Source organism: Lissotriton vulgaris, chromosome 2_1 (assembly GCF_964263255.1).
Source record: "Lissotriton vulgaris chromosome 2_1, aLisVul1.2, whole genome shotgun sequence".
NCBI lineage: Eukaryota > Metazoa > Chordata > Amphibia > Caudata > Salamandridae > Lissotriton > Lissotriton vulgaris.
In genome coordinates, this window is record NC_141687.1 from 354,150,726 (window position 1) to 354,167,501 (window position 16,776).

At 44.4% G+C, this 16,776-nt stretch overlaps 1 protein-coding gene across 2 annotated transcripts in view; it reads left to right on the forward strand.

The window, feature by feature from the left end:
* FLOT2 (flotillin 2) overlaps window positions 1–16,776 on the forward strand; it is a 351,376-nt gene that overhangs the window by 178,132 nt on the left and 156,468 nt on the right. For both annotated transcript variants that reach the window (XM_086955138.1, XM_086955139.1), the window contains exon 4: window positions 14,961–15,084. In XM_086955138.1, the coding sequence (XP_086811264.1) occupies window positions 14,961–15,084 (124 nt within the window). The remainder of the gene's footprint in view (window positions 1–14,960; window positions 15,085–16,776) is intronic.

The window sequence follows — 16,776 nt, forward strand, 5'->3', positions numbered from 1 at the left end:
ACTTGTGATCCAGAGCATTTGTAGCAAAGCCTCTTTTTTAAACACTTCTCTTTAGTAAAATGTTTCCTTTTTGATGTAAACTGGTTTGATCAGGCAATTGTCATCTTGTAAGGATTTTACTACCTGCTTCTTATTAAGCAGGTTAATATAGAGCAAAGTGTTCTGTAATTAAGTTCCCTTTGTAAAATATTATTCAGATGGCCCCTTCTCTTAAATGATGAAGGGATTCCTCATTAAATATGGAAGTTATTTTCTGTAAACCCCTCAATTAAATATTTTTGGAATTTGGCTTCCAACACAGGTGACCGTTCCACTAGGGCTTCTCATCAAGGATAGCCCATGTGGCATTTAGACCTACTATAGCTCTCGTCTTCGCTTTCTAACCTTTGAGGCCCCACACAAGTACCAGACATTCAAGTGTTGGTTGTTTCAGGAAAGATTTCTGTAATGTTTTGTCTACACACTGTGCAAGAATGCTGCCTGTGAAAGTGGAATTTCCATTATACAGATCGCTCATTTGTACTTCTCGTCACAGGGTTTGTCTTAGCTATTTCACTTGTCAATGAAATTGGGGTTCTAGTGATTTGGTCATCAGGATTTGTGCTGAAGGACATATTACATGTCTAAGTTCCTAGAGGTGGATCTTGCAGGAGTTTATTCTTCGATGCTCCTGGTGGTCATCTTGTAAAAAGATTAAAAACCCACAAGCCTAATTCTCAAGTTGTTGATAAGCGTTATGTTAAGTTTCTATGAAATAATCACACATTCCTATTCACTCTGTTGGCTGTGGGTACTTTGGGTGTGCTCTGGAGCACAGCTTCTCCCTTCGTATGGCTCCTAGTTTGAGTTGGAAACGTTGAGATATTATCCCCTCTGAAGACTTTCTAATTTCCTATGAGAATGGGAATAAAACACAGAGGTTTAAGTGGACCTTCACATCTTGTCTCCTGCATTGCAAAAATCCATGCCTCCGGTATACTTGTGATGGATCGGCAAGCATTTAGTCTTCCTGAGGGGCTCAAAGTGGATTGTCTCCTCTATAAACATTGTATGCATTTCCTTCTATTCAATTGATCCACAGTTGTATTAGCAACTTGGTTGCAACTGTAACGGGGCTCTATAATTCTGACTTATGTCAAGACTGATTTAACTATGGTTGGTTCCTGCTTGTCATGACAAAGTGACAAAACTATTTAATTGAATGCTTCTCCGAGTAATTACCAGTGGTTAAACTTAAATTGAGCATTCCTATCCATCTCTTTTTGTTTGTTGCAAATATTTGCCTTCAGAGCCAAGGATGCATGGCATGTCTAATCTATGGCTCCCTGTGCCCATAAACCAGATCACAGCAAGACCATGTATGCCAGGTCGCACAATATGCAGATTTCAGAATAACCAGAATTGCACTGCTTGCTCCAAAATCAAAATGTGTTTTTTCAGATAACATCTTTTCAGGGTTAAAGGACCTGCAGTGTTTATAGATGAATGGAAGAACCCCGTGCAGACCAAGTCAATCTCACCAAGATATTTCAAAAGTATTCACTGACCACAATTCTAAGGTTGGTCTCCTGAACCTACTTGCTCTCTTCCCTTCCAATGACAGGGATAAGATCCATCCATATGCTAGAGCTCATAGCTTGACGCCCCTTCTCCTTCAGTCTAGAAACAAATGTCCAGAAATGCTATATCGTATCTGCATTGTCTGTGCTTAACAATCATTGATTGTGTGGACAGTACCATAGATCCTGTGTAAACTCCAACCAAGAGTCCTGCTTCATATATATATCGATCTATCTTGCTACTCCCAACAGACTGTTTGTTGAAGCTCTTACCACATGCACCTTAGGGTCCAGCAACACTCAAAATGTACTCTGCTGTAGACTCGCAAGAGGATTACCAGAAACAGTTCTCACTCTTAAAGAAGAGATTGTCATGAAACAATACTGGCTGTTCTTCCGAAGGATCGTAAAGAGCGGACCGAGAAAATGTGCCAGATGATCATGTTTGCCCTGTAAAGACGGCTTTTAACTTTTTTACTGCAAGGAACATCTAGATCATGTATAGAAGGATGTCTTTGCCTCTGAATGTGTCTTTTGTTTCTCATATTACTCAAGATTGCCATCTAAGTAAAATGGACCCTAGTCACAAACTATGCTCTGCAGCTGTCGCGTATACTTTTTTTAGTCTTGTCCAGTGTTACTTGCCCATTACTATTCTGTTTGTCTTAGAATAGTTTGTGTAAATACCAGTCTACAGTACTTCCCCATTTTCTATCTACAATTCTTAAAACCTGTTTCTGTGGCCACTGTTCATCACCTATGCCTGTTGTTAAAGAAACTTCAACCAATTTGCGCAATTTATCTTGTATGTTTAACATGTTTCCTCGGTACCGCCTCCCTCTTTCAACATCCTCTCCGGACCCCCTCAACCCGAACTTTTATTAAATGTTTGAGACCATATGCAGTTTGATTTTGACAGGCATTGGGAGGACTGGCTTTCCATGGTGATCTCTGCAGAGCAATTTCTTCCATAGATCATGTTTTTGCTGTATTTCTGTTCGATCTACCCATATGCCTTCCAGAGTAGCTGTGTAATTCCTTTTAGTTTACACATTTCTTTTCGAGGTGGAAAAGTAAGAATTGCTCTGAACATGCAGCTTCTGTTTTGTTGGTAGATTTAAACTATTTCCATTGTGTGAGAAGTAAAACTTAAGGCCATTGCTTGCAGGTTAAAATAATGGAGACCCCAGTGCATCTGATATTTATTTGCATGATGCTGCTGTTAGATCAGTTACAAAATGTATTGGAATAAAGATTAATATTGACCAGAATTCCCCATATCATATTTATAAACTGCGAAATTGATCCCGAAAGGATATCAGAGCGCTTTACAGTTAGAGGGAGAGGAAGGTAAGATCACAGTCAGACAAAAATGGCGAAACAATATACATAGAATCATATGGTGCAAACATAACAGAACCTATCTAATTCAGGGTTAACGCAGAGTGGGCTAGTCAGTTATAAGATGACATCAGGGAGTGATGATACATAAAGATGTAAGGGGAGGAGAATACAGTTATAACAAACAGAATTATTAACCAATGCTGTAGTGATTACAGAGCGGTAAGGGTCTATCGTGTTAAGGTAAGAACTTATTCATGAGGAATCTTTTTGCTTCCACTTTAAAAGCATCCTTGGAGGAGATTCTAAGAATTTCCGGTGGAACAGAGTTCCACATTTTTGGTGCAACGCCAGAGAAGGCTCGTTGGCATGTTCTCTTTTTGCGAAAGATCAAGAGGAGGTAATTAGCACTCCTAGACGGTCTACCCCCTCCTGATAGTACTAGTTTTTGTGCCAGGTAGTTGGGGGTTTTGAAGTGAAGGGCTTTGTGGGATAGGCAGGCAAACTTCAGTTGAATTCTAGCTTCAAAGGGCAGCCAGCTTAGAGATTTTAAGACCGGGGAGATGTGGGCATTTCGCTTGGTGTTCGTGATCAATCTGGCCGCTGCGTGCAGTTAAGCCTTTAAGGGGCCAGCGTATATTTGGGAAGGCCACATAATGTAGCACTGCCATAATGTAGCACTGCCATAATCCAGCTTCGGCAGAACAAGCGCTTGGACCACTTGCGTGAAGTCAGATTGAGGTAGGAAGGGTTTGAGATTCCTGAGTGTTCTCAACACGTGGTTAGCACTCTTGCACACATTGCTAATATGGGTCTTCAAATTCAGATGCTTGTCGAAGGTGATTCCTAGAGATTTAGCTGAATCAATAATGCGGGGGGGGGGATCTGTTTAAAGCGGTAAGTTGGTTCATCCAGAAGTCTATTTTAGGAGTATGTTTCGGGTGAGAAATGAGGAGGAATTCAGTTTTGGGTGTATTTAACAGGAGATGGTTCTCCGTTAACCAGTTTTGGGTAGTCAGTAGGGTGGAATTGAGTGAAGTGAAGTCCTCTGGGGAGGAGATTTTCAGATAGAGTTGGGTGTCGTCTGCATACATGTGGAAGCGAATGTCCAGGGATTTTAGAACATTAGTTAAAGGTTCAAGGAACAAATAGAAAAGAATGGGAGAAAGAGAGGACCCTTGGGGAACCCCCAAGTTGACTGGGGATGGCAGGGAGAGGGAGTGGTTAGCTTTAACTCTTTTTGACCTGTGCTGCAGGAAGGATGAAAACCACCGAAGCACCTGACCGGAGAGGCCCATCCTTTGTTCAAGAGTGAATAAAAGGTTGTCATGATTGACAGTGTCAAAGGTGGAGGAGAGGTCGAGTAGGATAAGGAGGCAGGATTCATTTCGATCAAGCATCATTAAGATGTCATCCATCACATGCTTGAGAGCCGATTCTGTGCTATGCCCACTCCTAAAACCAGATTGGTGTTGGTCCAGAAGATAAAAATTTCCGATATGCGCACAAAGATGAGACTGGACGCATTTTTCAAGGAGTTTGGCTAGTGTAGGGATACTGGAGATAGGTCGGAAGTTGTTAAGATCTGTGCTGTCTGTTTTTTTTTAAAATAGGTGTTACTTGCGCCTCTTTTAGGCAATCAAGGATCGTGCCTTGTGACAGAGATGCATTGACGATCTTTGTCCAGAAGGGGGAGATTTCACCCTTTATTTCGTTGAAGATGGTGGGAGGTAGCGGGTCGTTGAAGTGATTTGATGGGTTGATACTCCGAAGAACCTTTTTGATCTCAGTTTGTTAGGGAAATAAATGTATCCCAGGAGGTGTTGTTCTTGATATCCCATCTGACTAGTTCTGCCTTGTCTAATAAGGCCAGGGGTGGGTGCAGGTTCATTGTGTAGCAATAGAGCCTCCCTGGTCTCCAAATCGATGTTAATAAGTCTAGATTTCTCCGTGAAGAAGGCAGCCAGATCATCACAATAGGGAGGGATGACTTCCGCAGCTAGATGGTTAGGGGCTTCCACCGATTGTTGTTTAACCAGTTCAAACAATTTCTTGGGTCGATTAGACGCTGGGATAAGTTGGGATCTGAAATATTCCGCTTTAGCTGACTTGATTTGTTTGTTATAAGTGCTTCTTGCTGATCGTAGGGTTTTTAGATGGTCCCCAGAAGGTGTGGATCTCCAGGAACGTCCGATGGCCCTTAGATTGCGACGTTCCGAGTTTAGATTGCCATTGAACCAAGGTTTAGATCTTTAAGTAGGTGCATTCTTTTGTTGGAGTGGTGCTATAGAGTCCATGATACAGGCAATAGAGGAGTTGTAGTAATCTGTGAGTGCATTGACTTCGAGTATTTCCCCTTTGGGAGAAAGGGGTCGCTTACAGCGGGTTGCTAGGTTAGCTGTGTTGATATCTCTGAGGTCCCTTTTCCATATCTTTGGTTTAGTTGTTTGTGTCTTACACGGGAGGACCTCCGAGTTGAGATGGAATGTAATGATGTGATGATTCGACCAGTCACAAGGTATGATGGAATCCAGAGTGATGTTATGATCTTTGGAAATGATGAGGTCTAAAGTTTCCCCTTTAGTGTGTGTGGGTTGGTCGCAATATTGAATCAATTAGTGATCATTCAAGAAGGACTTAAGGCATGATACTGCTTGGTCATTAGTATTTGACCAATTTAGGTTAAAGTCCCCAAGTTAAATGTGGGGCTGGACTGAGCCCACGTTGCCAGAGATGATTTCCAATAATTGTTCAATGAAGGGAAGATTGTTGCCTGGAGGGTGATAGAAAGTGTGTAATTTGCAGACTAACTGGTTGTTACTAGAGATGTTGAGGCAAAGGTATTCATAATTAGCTGGTGAGGAGGGTTCTGCGAGGTAGACCACAAGTGTGTTCCTATGTATACAGGCAAGACCACCACCCTGCTTCCTCACTCTATCTAGGCGGATTATGTCATGTGAGGGGGGCACCAAGAGGTCTAAGATTGGGGTGGACGAAGGGTTGAGCCATGTTTCAGTGAGGATAATGATATCTATCTCATTATTTTGTATGAGGTTGAAGATCTCAGATGCGTGTTTGTTGGCAGACCTACAATTGAGTAGTATGCACTTGAGTGGAGCCGGCATGAGGGTGGGCGGGGTCTGAATGATGTTTACTCTCTTGAGGTTGCCATTATTCATAGTTCTGAGGTTGTGGTAGGGTTCTCTGTTAGGGTTGGAATGAATGGTGTGAATTATACCCTTTGGGCTGTTATGTTATGTTAATAACTATTTTTAAAGCGCACGTACACCCATAGGTTTCTTGGCGCTAAGTTGCTATCTGTGTTAGACGGGTAAGACTTGAGCAGGCTGTGAATTTCATTGGGCGTAAGGCTGGATGATCTTCTTGGACGAGAGGCTGCGTTGGGTAGGGGAATGGAATTGGAGATAGAAGGGGAAGAGAGCTGGTCACGTGGGGCTGTATCAATAGTGCTGGCGGGGGTTCTGAGACGGTTATGGCTAGAGAGGAGGGGGCTTAACAACTGGAGATAATCAAGTGAGAGGGATTTCAGATCATGGAGTTCGAGGGAGAGGAGGTGCATCTGGAGGGAGATTTCGTCCAAGCGTGCCAGCAAGTCTGGGTATTGGGAAAGGGGGGGAAGTTGAGGAAGTCGAGTGTGGAGATCTGTGGAGGGGGGTGGGTGTCTGAGTGTGTTGGAGGCGGTAATGGGTGAATTAATGAGAGAGGGGATGTCCCTGAATATATTCGGTGTACCAGGATGCTTTGTCCAGGAGGATGATTGAGATTGGAAAACAGGAGAGGGGGTAGGGTGTCAATCTGTCATTGAAGGAACAGAAGTGGTAATGGGAGATCCCCGAGGGGGAGAAGGGGTAGGTTGTTGTGTATTACAGGGGTTGGGGTTAGAGATGAGCGATTCCCAAGCGGTTGATTCATCACGGAGTATAAGGGGTGTATCAACCAACCATGGCAAGGAGGTTGGAAGTAATGGTAAGGTTCCTGGTCGCGAGGTATGCATTTGGGGCCGTTCAAGGACCGGCAGGGGCCAAGGAGGGGTAGTGGGAGAGGAGGAATGTGAGTCAGAGGAGGAAATGAGGGCATCGGTTTTGGGTGGCCTTGCGGTAGTTAGTGTTGAGTATTGTCGTACAGGGGTTAAGTTGTTATTCAAAGAGCTTTTGATATTCTGAAAGAGTTTATCAAACTGCTCAATGTTTCAATTAGAAGCTTGAATGAGGACGATCCCATTGTTGTAGATAGTAATGGTGAGATTTACTTTGTGGAAAGGGGAGGAAGTGATAGTAAGGCTAAAACCGTGGGGAGTTTTCCTTATCTGATTGCACTGGAAAAATGACGAGAGATTTTCTCCATTGGGCTCTCCAATTAGTGTAGAAGATTAGGTCGCACTAGCTGTTACCCTTAGACATACAGAAGTAGTTGGTAAGTGTTTCTGGGTTTCTTTTTATTATGCTGTGTTTGAGTTTTTTTGATGCATTCTTAGTGAGGTAGAGGGGATAAGTGATCTTAAATGCGCTGAGTCCCAATCTAGAGAGAGATCCTTCTGACAGGCTGAATGCATTGTTGGACTCCATGGTGGGCGTAGTTGAGGCAGTGGAGGCGAACACTTTAGCAATGTCAAGGGCGAGAGAATACTGAGTGAGTTTTTGCAGATAACCCAGTCAAATTGTCTTTCAGTGGGTAAGAAGAGAGATAAAAAAAAAAAAAAAAATCTTTCAAAGATGTCCGGCAAGCATGACGAAACTTGCTCCTCAAAGTCCTTTTTTAGTTTTAGTCAACAGACCACTCCTAAGTCCTATTTCCGTGTTGATGCCTGAGTGCAGAGATTCAATATACAGTTGATGTTCCCCACTTGGCGTTCCCCTCTGGGCCAAAGGATAGACACCATTTTGTTACAAAACTAAGGAGACGAAGAGGGGCCAAGAGAAACAAAATAGAGAGATTCCTCCCTTGCGACAGGGCCTCGGGGAAATGCCTGATACCCTCAGAGAAAAACACAGCCATAAACAAATGCACGCAGTGGGGGGGAGAAATCTTTCTCCAAAATGATCATATGTGAGCTGACCCAATATTCCTTCAGTTATCGATCCCACGATGAAACAATCGTACTGACCACATTTCAACTGAGGCGTCCGACCTATGTCTTTGTGCTCTCATCCGCAATGGAATTATTTCCAAGTTAGAATACAGCCTTTCTTAGCTGTTGTGAGAGAAAGCTTTCAGTTTCATTAAGGACATGGGGCCGAGGATAATGTCGTCCAGCTTTGCGTTATTTCCAAAAGCAGCGAATCAAGGAAAAGCTATATTTCCCAGTAACCATTGTGAAAAAGAATAGTCCGCTAACCACTCAGTGTCTTTGTCTAATGACATTTCAGGATCTTGACTGTTCCCCCTGTTTGTGCAACATCGTGTAGCCTCCAATGCCCCATGATTCTGTCTGTTTTTGATCAGCACCTGAATCAAGATAAAACTGTTTTACTAACTGAACTCTTTATCCGTGTCATAATCGCAGTAACTATAGCCACACAGAGAGAGAGGGAATTTTTTAACTCCACTATTATGCCCCAGGGGTAATCAAATAAACAACAAAAGAGTGAAGCTGAGTTGATAAAAGACTAGAAAGTGGAATCACTCATGTTTTTAAGAAGGGTCCTCACTCACCAACCTAGTTGGTGACCTGCTTCATCATAGGACCCCCATGAGAGAGGCCGTATGCCTCCCCGGTGTGCTACAACGCCTGATTACAGCAGAGCAGGATTTTGTGAGTGTTGGGTGCAAGTGCTGGTGCAGTGAGTGATGTTAAAATAGCCCATACTACTCCTTAAAAATGTTTTAATGGTAGGGTAGTATGAGTAGAGTAAAAAATAGTGCATGGTGGACGGTATAACAGAATAAACTGGTCAATTACATCCGTATTTATAAATTAATAGGTTGACATGTTTCAGCCTCTGTGGCGAGGCTTTCCTCAGGACCGTGGACAATGTCGGTATGTGCAAGCTCAGGCGCATACTGGCTTATGGCCCAAATTGGTACCGGACTACTCACAGTTCTCACACAGTCTCCTTCAGTGCTTCTGAAAGCGCCACCAATCTGTAAAGTAGAGATCACAGTGACAAAGCATCAACATACAACATAACACACATGTCGATGAGCTTTGCTGCATGCTGGGAACATAAAGTGATTCAAAGTGCCCATAGGTATGTGACTTTCAATGTAGCCACCATCACCTCTCTAGCAGTGCGAGTTGGGCAGCCTAGAATTGCCCCATGTGTGGGTATCTAGGTGTTATCACGTACTCCTAGGAGTACACTGCTGATGCCTTAATCACGGCTAATTATGTGTTAAGCCAGTAAATCGATAATAAGTGAATTTTATATAGACTGGAAACCGGTCTTAAAAACTCCTCAGAAAAACGGCCCAAGTGGGACTGGCGGAACTGCCCATAAGAAACGATTAAAAAAACAAGGTTCTGACACTTACATGTAAAGAGAGGTGGGATTACCGCATGGGTCCTGGCGGGGGAAGTAGACTACACAACACTGGCTGGCGAGGGGGAGACAAAAAACGAGGGTAAATGCGGCTTCGTCCCTCAGAGAGACATGTCTCTCGTTAGGATCAAAGCGACCTGCATTATTTACTGTTTTCAAGCCAGCCGTCCGCTACGCCTTTGTGATGCCTGTATCCAGAACCTGTAACTCTGAGACACTCACAAAATCCTGCTCTGCTGTAATCGGGCGCCGTAGCACATCGGGGAGGCATTCGGCCTCTCTGGTGGGGGTCGCTTTGCAAGCCTTGGTACACTTCACAAAGTTTAAGACAGTCTTTGAACTAAGAGTATGAAATAACTCTAATATTGTTTATCGTACTTCTAGGTATTGCAAGCATTACGCCAAGCGGTGTAAATATTCTGCCAGAGATATCTAGGGCTGCAATGTCCATCACCCTTCTGCCTGACAGTAGGCAAAGAAGCACGGCCAACGTAACTGATAACTGCTTTCTTGAACTCATTTGTTTGCCATGAAAATATTATTTTTTTTAGGACTTGGTGCACATGTCAAACTGATGAGTACTTGGGTCCAAGGTGAGCTGGGAGTCTTACCCCTCTCGACAACAACCAATCCAGCCAATGCCCACCCACAGCCACGTCATCCACAATCAGATGACCAGCTGAGATAGCTGATCTAGAAGTATTTTCTGACCCCCAACCTTTTTTTCTCACGCCATCTCTGAGAGGTAGCTTAGGATGTGAGCAAGCTCAGTCCCTAGGCAATCCAAACACCGTCATAGGCACTGACTAGTCCTTCATTGCCAAGCTGACCTGTTCCTCTTAACGGTTCCTTGTGAGCAGACTCGCTTGATGAAATCCAAAGTCTGTTGAGAAAGTACTGTAACTTCTCAGCCTTCCCAGGCAATACTCCAAACCGTAAGTCAGATGGTGCGTTCCACAAAGTGCTAACAGAAACCTTGACGATCTAGCAGAGTGTTCCGATTGTGGGGGAGATGGATCAATACATCCCAAGAGAATTCACTCAGAACTTGGAACCATTTTTGAGATCTACATATGGGCATTATCACAGTTATGTCTGCTTTCCTAAGACCCCTCCCACGCTATCAGCAGCAAACCGAGGAAATTCATACAATGCTTTTGTTGCTTTGCTCAGTGGCTGTCTCCACCGGGTCTGGCCTCCAGCTAACGTAATGATGAAGAAGTTGATGGTCCAATTGGGACGCAAACAGTTCCATCGTGAATGGTCCATTCTGTCCATTAGTACTCTGAAGAGCTCAGTCGACTTCCACATGATGGGTTCTCGAAAGTGTCTTGAATGACAGTCCACTGAAATATTTTGGAAATCTGGGTGGTACTCCACTGTTACTGCCACTTGGTTCTGCAGCAGAAGTGCTAGAAGCCCTTGACCAGTACTGCGAGTGCTCATGACATTCTCTCCCCCCCCCCCCCCTCCTCCCCCAAGAGATGTTTTAAGTAACGGCCCAGGAATATTGTCCATAGCTTCTTTTTTTTTTTTGCTATTAACAAAGGGCTTGTCCCTAGCGACTTCTGTTCCCTCCATTAGTGCCACGGGTATGCGGTCTGCGGCTACCGACCCTACCAGTAGGCGCTTCTTCCAGTTGTCCCCCTTGTCCAGCCATCTAGCCACATGTTGTAAGTGAGGTGGAATAATGATACAGGTGAAGTCTTGGCTCCTCCATGCTCCCTTCCTCGTACCGTCTGGTCTGTGTGGTCATGGCCATCCTACTGCGGCGACCCGCTCACAATAATGATACAAGTACAGAGCTGCTTAAAGACCTTCTTGGTTATGGGAAAGAGCGAATTTTGCAAAGCATATAGGTATCGCGACAACACCTTTTTGGCCACAGCCAGTCTGCCCATCAGTGATAGCGGCAGTGTGTTTCAGAAGGCCACTAACTTTTTAAGAGCATCAAGGACCCTATCCATATTAACGTGTAGCTGCTGTGTCTCAGTGTGGGCCGCCTGCGTCCCCAGATATCGGAATTGTGCCAGTTCCAGGCTCTGGAGGCAATCCAATGGCGTAACAGCCAAGGAAGCCTGGGGAAAGGACAGGGATTTATTGAGATTGAGGCAGAGACTGGACATGCCCCGAAACTCATTTAAGAGTTGCAACAGTATGGGCAGCGCTACACTTGTGGTAGCAGTGTAGAAAAGTGCATCCGCACAGAGCGATGTTGTACGCTGAGCGTTCCCCAGGCGTATGCCCCAGTCCCACAGTCTACAGTGCGCCCAGATCGCTAAGGATTCTATTGCTAACTTGAACAGAAGCTCTAAAAGGTGACAGCAATGCCCCCGACTCAAGCGCCCACACCTCAGACCCACTCTGACCACGTGCACTCTGGAGCTAGGTTCATAATATTTGTAAGGAGGCCCTAAGTATCCAAAAGTTTGTCCTGTCGGGAATGCCAAAACACTCCTTTTCTGTTCCATGACAAATTTCGCCTGAAAGGTGTCCTTCTGGCCTTACTTATCGGGCATCATGGCAACTTTGCCTTCTTATGTTGTACGGCGACATTCAGCCCATAGGTGGCCCCTGACCTTCTTATCCATGGGTTTTTATGGGCAATTTCCAACATGTTAAGTAACCTTTTTCCGTCTGGTTCCATTCTGTATACCAAGGATGGTTGAGGTCCTTTTGTCAAGCATGCCCGACGGTGTCTTGTCAAGATGGTTTTCAGCTTCTTTGTAACTTTTATGTTCCAGACCTTGTTGCCAGGATCTACCTGCATTGACCTAATCAAAGGTCCCTTTGTGTCCTCGTCTGTTCTACACCCAAGTCTGGCCAGGCGTAATAATGGGATCGGTAACACCGCAGGAACGTCCAGATAGATGACAGTCAGAACCCAGTGTCTGCTTGTGTATTCGGACCATGCAGAGAAGGCCTTCTTTTAAAGGCATCCATCGCAGGGGACTTTTCCCTCTTCCTCTGGGCGGAGTTCGCGGAGATATGCTACGCAGAACTTCGCGAAGTGCAAAAAAAACTCTGCTGGTGGAGTGCGTTCAGTAAATGCCGTTTGCTGTAATTTTCAGTGCCCGGTGCTTGTCTGCACTGTGCAATCATCGCGAACGGGCACCATGCACAGCACAAGCAGGAGGTGCTTCCTTTCTGCCGATCAAGTAGATTTTTACTCGAGCGGCAGCTTTCTCAACGCGAGCGGATGGTTTCTCAACACGAGTGATCACGAGCATACGCGACCACTCGTAATGAGAAATCTGACCGCCTGCGTTGAGAAATCTCGCTGGCAGGTTGATTTTCCATGCTTGCGCTTGCCATCGTGATGTGGACGATCGTGAACGAGGAAAAAGGTGGATTTTCCTCGCTCGCTCTCTCCAACTTGACATTGACTAATACGAGCGAGGGAAAAAAAAACTCTGCTCTGCTATGCGGAGTGGAGTTTTTCGGAACTCCGCAAGCTTTGGGTAGCGCGGAGTGCGGAAAACTCCACAAACTCTGCGAGCGGAGTTCACCACCCAGACTTACCTCTGGGTACTCTAGCTCCGCTCGAGGAACCTCGATCGTCCCTACAATGGAAGGGCTCGAGATGGCTAGAAGTTATCAATAAGAGTTGTTTCCCTGTGGGTTCTAGAGCAATGCTCACAGCTTTACCTCAGAGAAACCGGCATCCCACTCAATGAATGCTTCCTTCTCCTCCACCAGGGAGTCGTGGTACCCTGACTGCATGCCTGCAGTAAAATAAGGCACTGATGATGCTTGGGTTGCACTATTCACATTGTAGGTAGGGAGATAGTTACCAGACCCAGTATGCTGTAATGTCAGCTGCTTAGGCTGGCCTGCTCAGGATATAGTATAAATGTGTCCTCCAATAGTAAGCCCCCTGAAATTGAAAGGGTTTCAGGGTCGTGCTCAGCCCCGAGTGTGTGGCAATTCTACTACAGACAGATGTTTTGCTCCTGGCCCCGGGGAGCACTGCTTCTTTTCTTAATCCTATACAGCCCAGGCAAGTACCACGCATCATGGTCTCTCCCCGGCCACAGCTCCGAAGCCTGTCTGTTCTGAGACTCGAGAACTCCCGGACTCCCTCTAACTGTGGCCTCTGCCGCTTCCAGCCGCGATCTGTTGGGAGCGAAAGGTTAAAGTCCATCTTTAGACAGAAAGCATTACATTGCAGAGTACAAGGCACGTAGGAAAAAAATACACTTATCTGCTGCTGGAGCTGTCGAGAAGGAGGGGGCTAGTTGAGTTCCTGAAGTATATTCTTATTAAGAGACTGTGGCTGGTAAATGTATGGACTACTGTTTTCCCTATGGTGCTTAGGAAGTGTAGTTTTTTCCTTCTTGTTTTGTTCTCTGCTGTTGGAAATAAAGCGAAGTTGGAAGTCGTACTCCTCAGCTCAGGTCCTGACATATAATTCCTTTAGTTGTGAGATAGTGTTATTGTTGTATTGATAAATTCGAATGAACTTCGATGTTCAGAGCATCTCTTTCAACCAGCCTTGCTCCAAATTGCTGCAGATTTTAAAATACCAGTTCTTTACACATGCTTCTTTTATCTGAAGAGTCATTTCTATTTGTGTGTTTTCGTTTTGATATTTGTACTATACCAAACTTGATTACACCAGTGACCTCCGAATGTATTCCTGTTGCCCCATCATACTAATGCTCTTATTCTCAGATTTCTAAGCATTCATATTCTGTCTACAGAGGTTGTTTTATTTGTCTTCATTTTCCCTCCGGTTAGGGTAGAGGAGCATGTGGATTAGGAGTTCTAGAGGTATTCATTCGTCACTTCCTTCCCTTTGTCCTTCCCATTCTCACAGATGCAAGTGTATGAGAAGATGTCACCAAGAGGATATGGGTAATGTGCCTGTATTATTGCACATTTGAATCCTAAATCTTCTGCACACATACTCCTGTGTCTCCACTTACACAGGCATCACCAAAAACTGTCGGAGAGGGACTTTTTCATAACCAAATTGGATAAGACTGATAGCAATGACCAGTCTTTACATTTGTTAATTGGTGATAAGTTTGCATGCTGACATCCATAGCTATATGAAACATCTTCACCTTTCATAGCAGACCTGGAGGAGATTCATATGGTGGAACTATTATTTGATCAGGCATTCATGGGTCCAATCAGACGGGTACTGGGTATTCGAACATTTGATGAGGACCAAATATATTTATTTAAGAAGCCAAAAAATAGAGGTGAGAACAAGTTGTTTATTCTGTGTATACTTGTATTGCTCGCTGGATCACTTCTGTTGGAATGACCATTATCTTTGTTGTGGAAAGGCAATACGTGGTCTTGCCTATTCCTCGAGTTCTTTTATGATGCATGACACTTGGGATATATTTGGATGTAATGCTTGCCATATTTACTCTGGACGATCCCCTACTTGCGTTCATTGAGTAGTGTGACCGTCCCTATGGCTGCAGTTTCTGATTGGGTAAGATCACTGGCTTCCTGCTTGTTTTGGTGATGGGTTTTTACTTTTTCTGCTTTTTTGGAAGACTTGAATTTCATGTTGGCAAATGTGTGTTTTTTTTATCTACAGGTGAAAATAATGACAGAAAAGGAACTTCTCGCAGTTGCTTCTGAGCAGTTCTTAGGAAAAAATGTCCAAGAAGTGAAAAATGTGGTCCTTCAAACTCTGGAGGGGCATCTGCGATCCATCTTGGGTATGAAGCACATCTGGTGACAGGGGCTTGCGTGTTCTGCATATTCCTGTATTGTGAGAACCGTGCATGTTTCATTGCGGCTTGGCCACTGCTACTCCATATTCATTCCCTGCTTTCTTTGCAGATATCTTCCAGCGCATCCCATCCTTTAGCTGTCGCAGCCTTTTCTGTTGAAGCACTGTAGCCCTTTTCAGTATAAATGCCTACGTAAAGGCAGCAACTTTAGCGGTTTGCTATGGAGCTTCACACCTTGTCCAACACACCGCAGATCTAATATGAATTATTAGTCTGTACTCTTGCAGTACTGGAACCGAAGTTGTTCAGTCAGTTCACCTGAATTCCTTCTCTTCACCTTGGTGTTCAGTCCCCAGCTGTAGTAAAGGCTTTGTGTACAATTGTAGCAGGCTATCTGGATCATAGCATCTGAATTCGGATGTTGCAGTGCGGGGAGCCTTGCACCTTCTCCCTTGCTACAATGCTTTGCCACTGCTAATCCAGTAATGCTGCCTTCACACTGCTCTCCTCTTTCTAGTGCGGGGACAAAACACTTTCTCCCCACCCCCTACTCCTAACTTGCAGCGTCCCTGTACAGGGCTTACTCGTATGTATCTGTGCCAAGATAACTTTTATATGACCCGTAGCACCATTTCGTACCTGGTACCTTGCAAACCTCTTAAAAGTACATATTAGTCGACAACCGTGGTACCTGTGCTGTTCCGGTATGTTACGTTTGTCCGTTCATCTCACTTTTAACTGTGGGAACTTTGGGGAACCGGATTTAAAATTACCCATAGCTTTTAATCGACATCAGTCTAGATTCTTTATTACTATGATACCTTACACTTCTGCTGCTGTAGTTTTGCCCCAGCCCAACGCTGGCTTTTATAGCACATAACCTTTAGGGTACATTCGTGTTCAGAGTAATACTATCGTCCCTTTCTAGACTGACTAGTGCTGCTCGTAGTGAAAACTGTTATCAAAAGTGCCATTTAGTATATAATAACGGTACATTTCAGCTGTTAATAATGAGATCAAACCATATAGGTGAAGACCATGTAACTTTTGAAAGACCAACTGTTAGGAAGCCTTATGTTTTCAAAACATGATTTTAATCTTATTCAGCCTATATTACCCTAACATTTAGAACTGTACTCTGCCAATGTCAGGAAGCAATGGCAGAAATAAGCATTACTTCTGTTGTGTTCCTCTGTGACTTCACCCATGTAACATCATCCACTTAAGCCTTACAGCCCAGCTCACTGTCCACAGAGTACAGTTGATTAGGCGGAGAAGAACATGGTAGAGTGTGCAAGTTCGGGTGATGGGAGAAAATGGCTTAGGATTTTGCTCTAATTTATTGCGTGTTCTAAGCCTGTAGTTTCTTGACCCTGAGACCTGTGAGCAGATCCCATAGTAAACAGGCAGGTTTTCAACACTTAGTCAAACTTCAGGTGAAACAGTTCATTCCAGTGGACCTGGGCACCTTGAGGCTGAAATGTGCAGTTTAAGATCTGAAGCTGATCTGAGGTGGTATCCTGGCTGTACCAGTACACTTTACTGGTTAGAAAGATCATATTTAACTTGTGGAATACTCATTAATTGCCTAGAGACTTCAAAGGGATTCTCTTCTGCTCGAGTGTGCCTACTTGCATTGAATGTTAAGGGTCTGAGTACATTGCGCAGGGGCTGAGG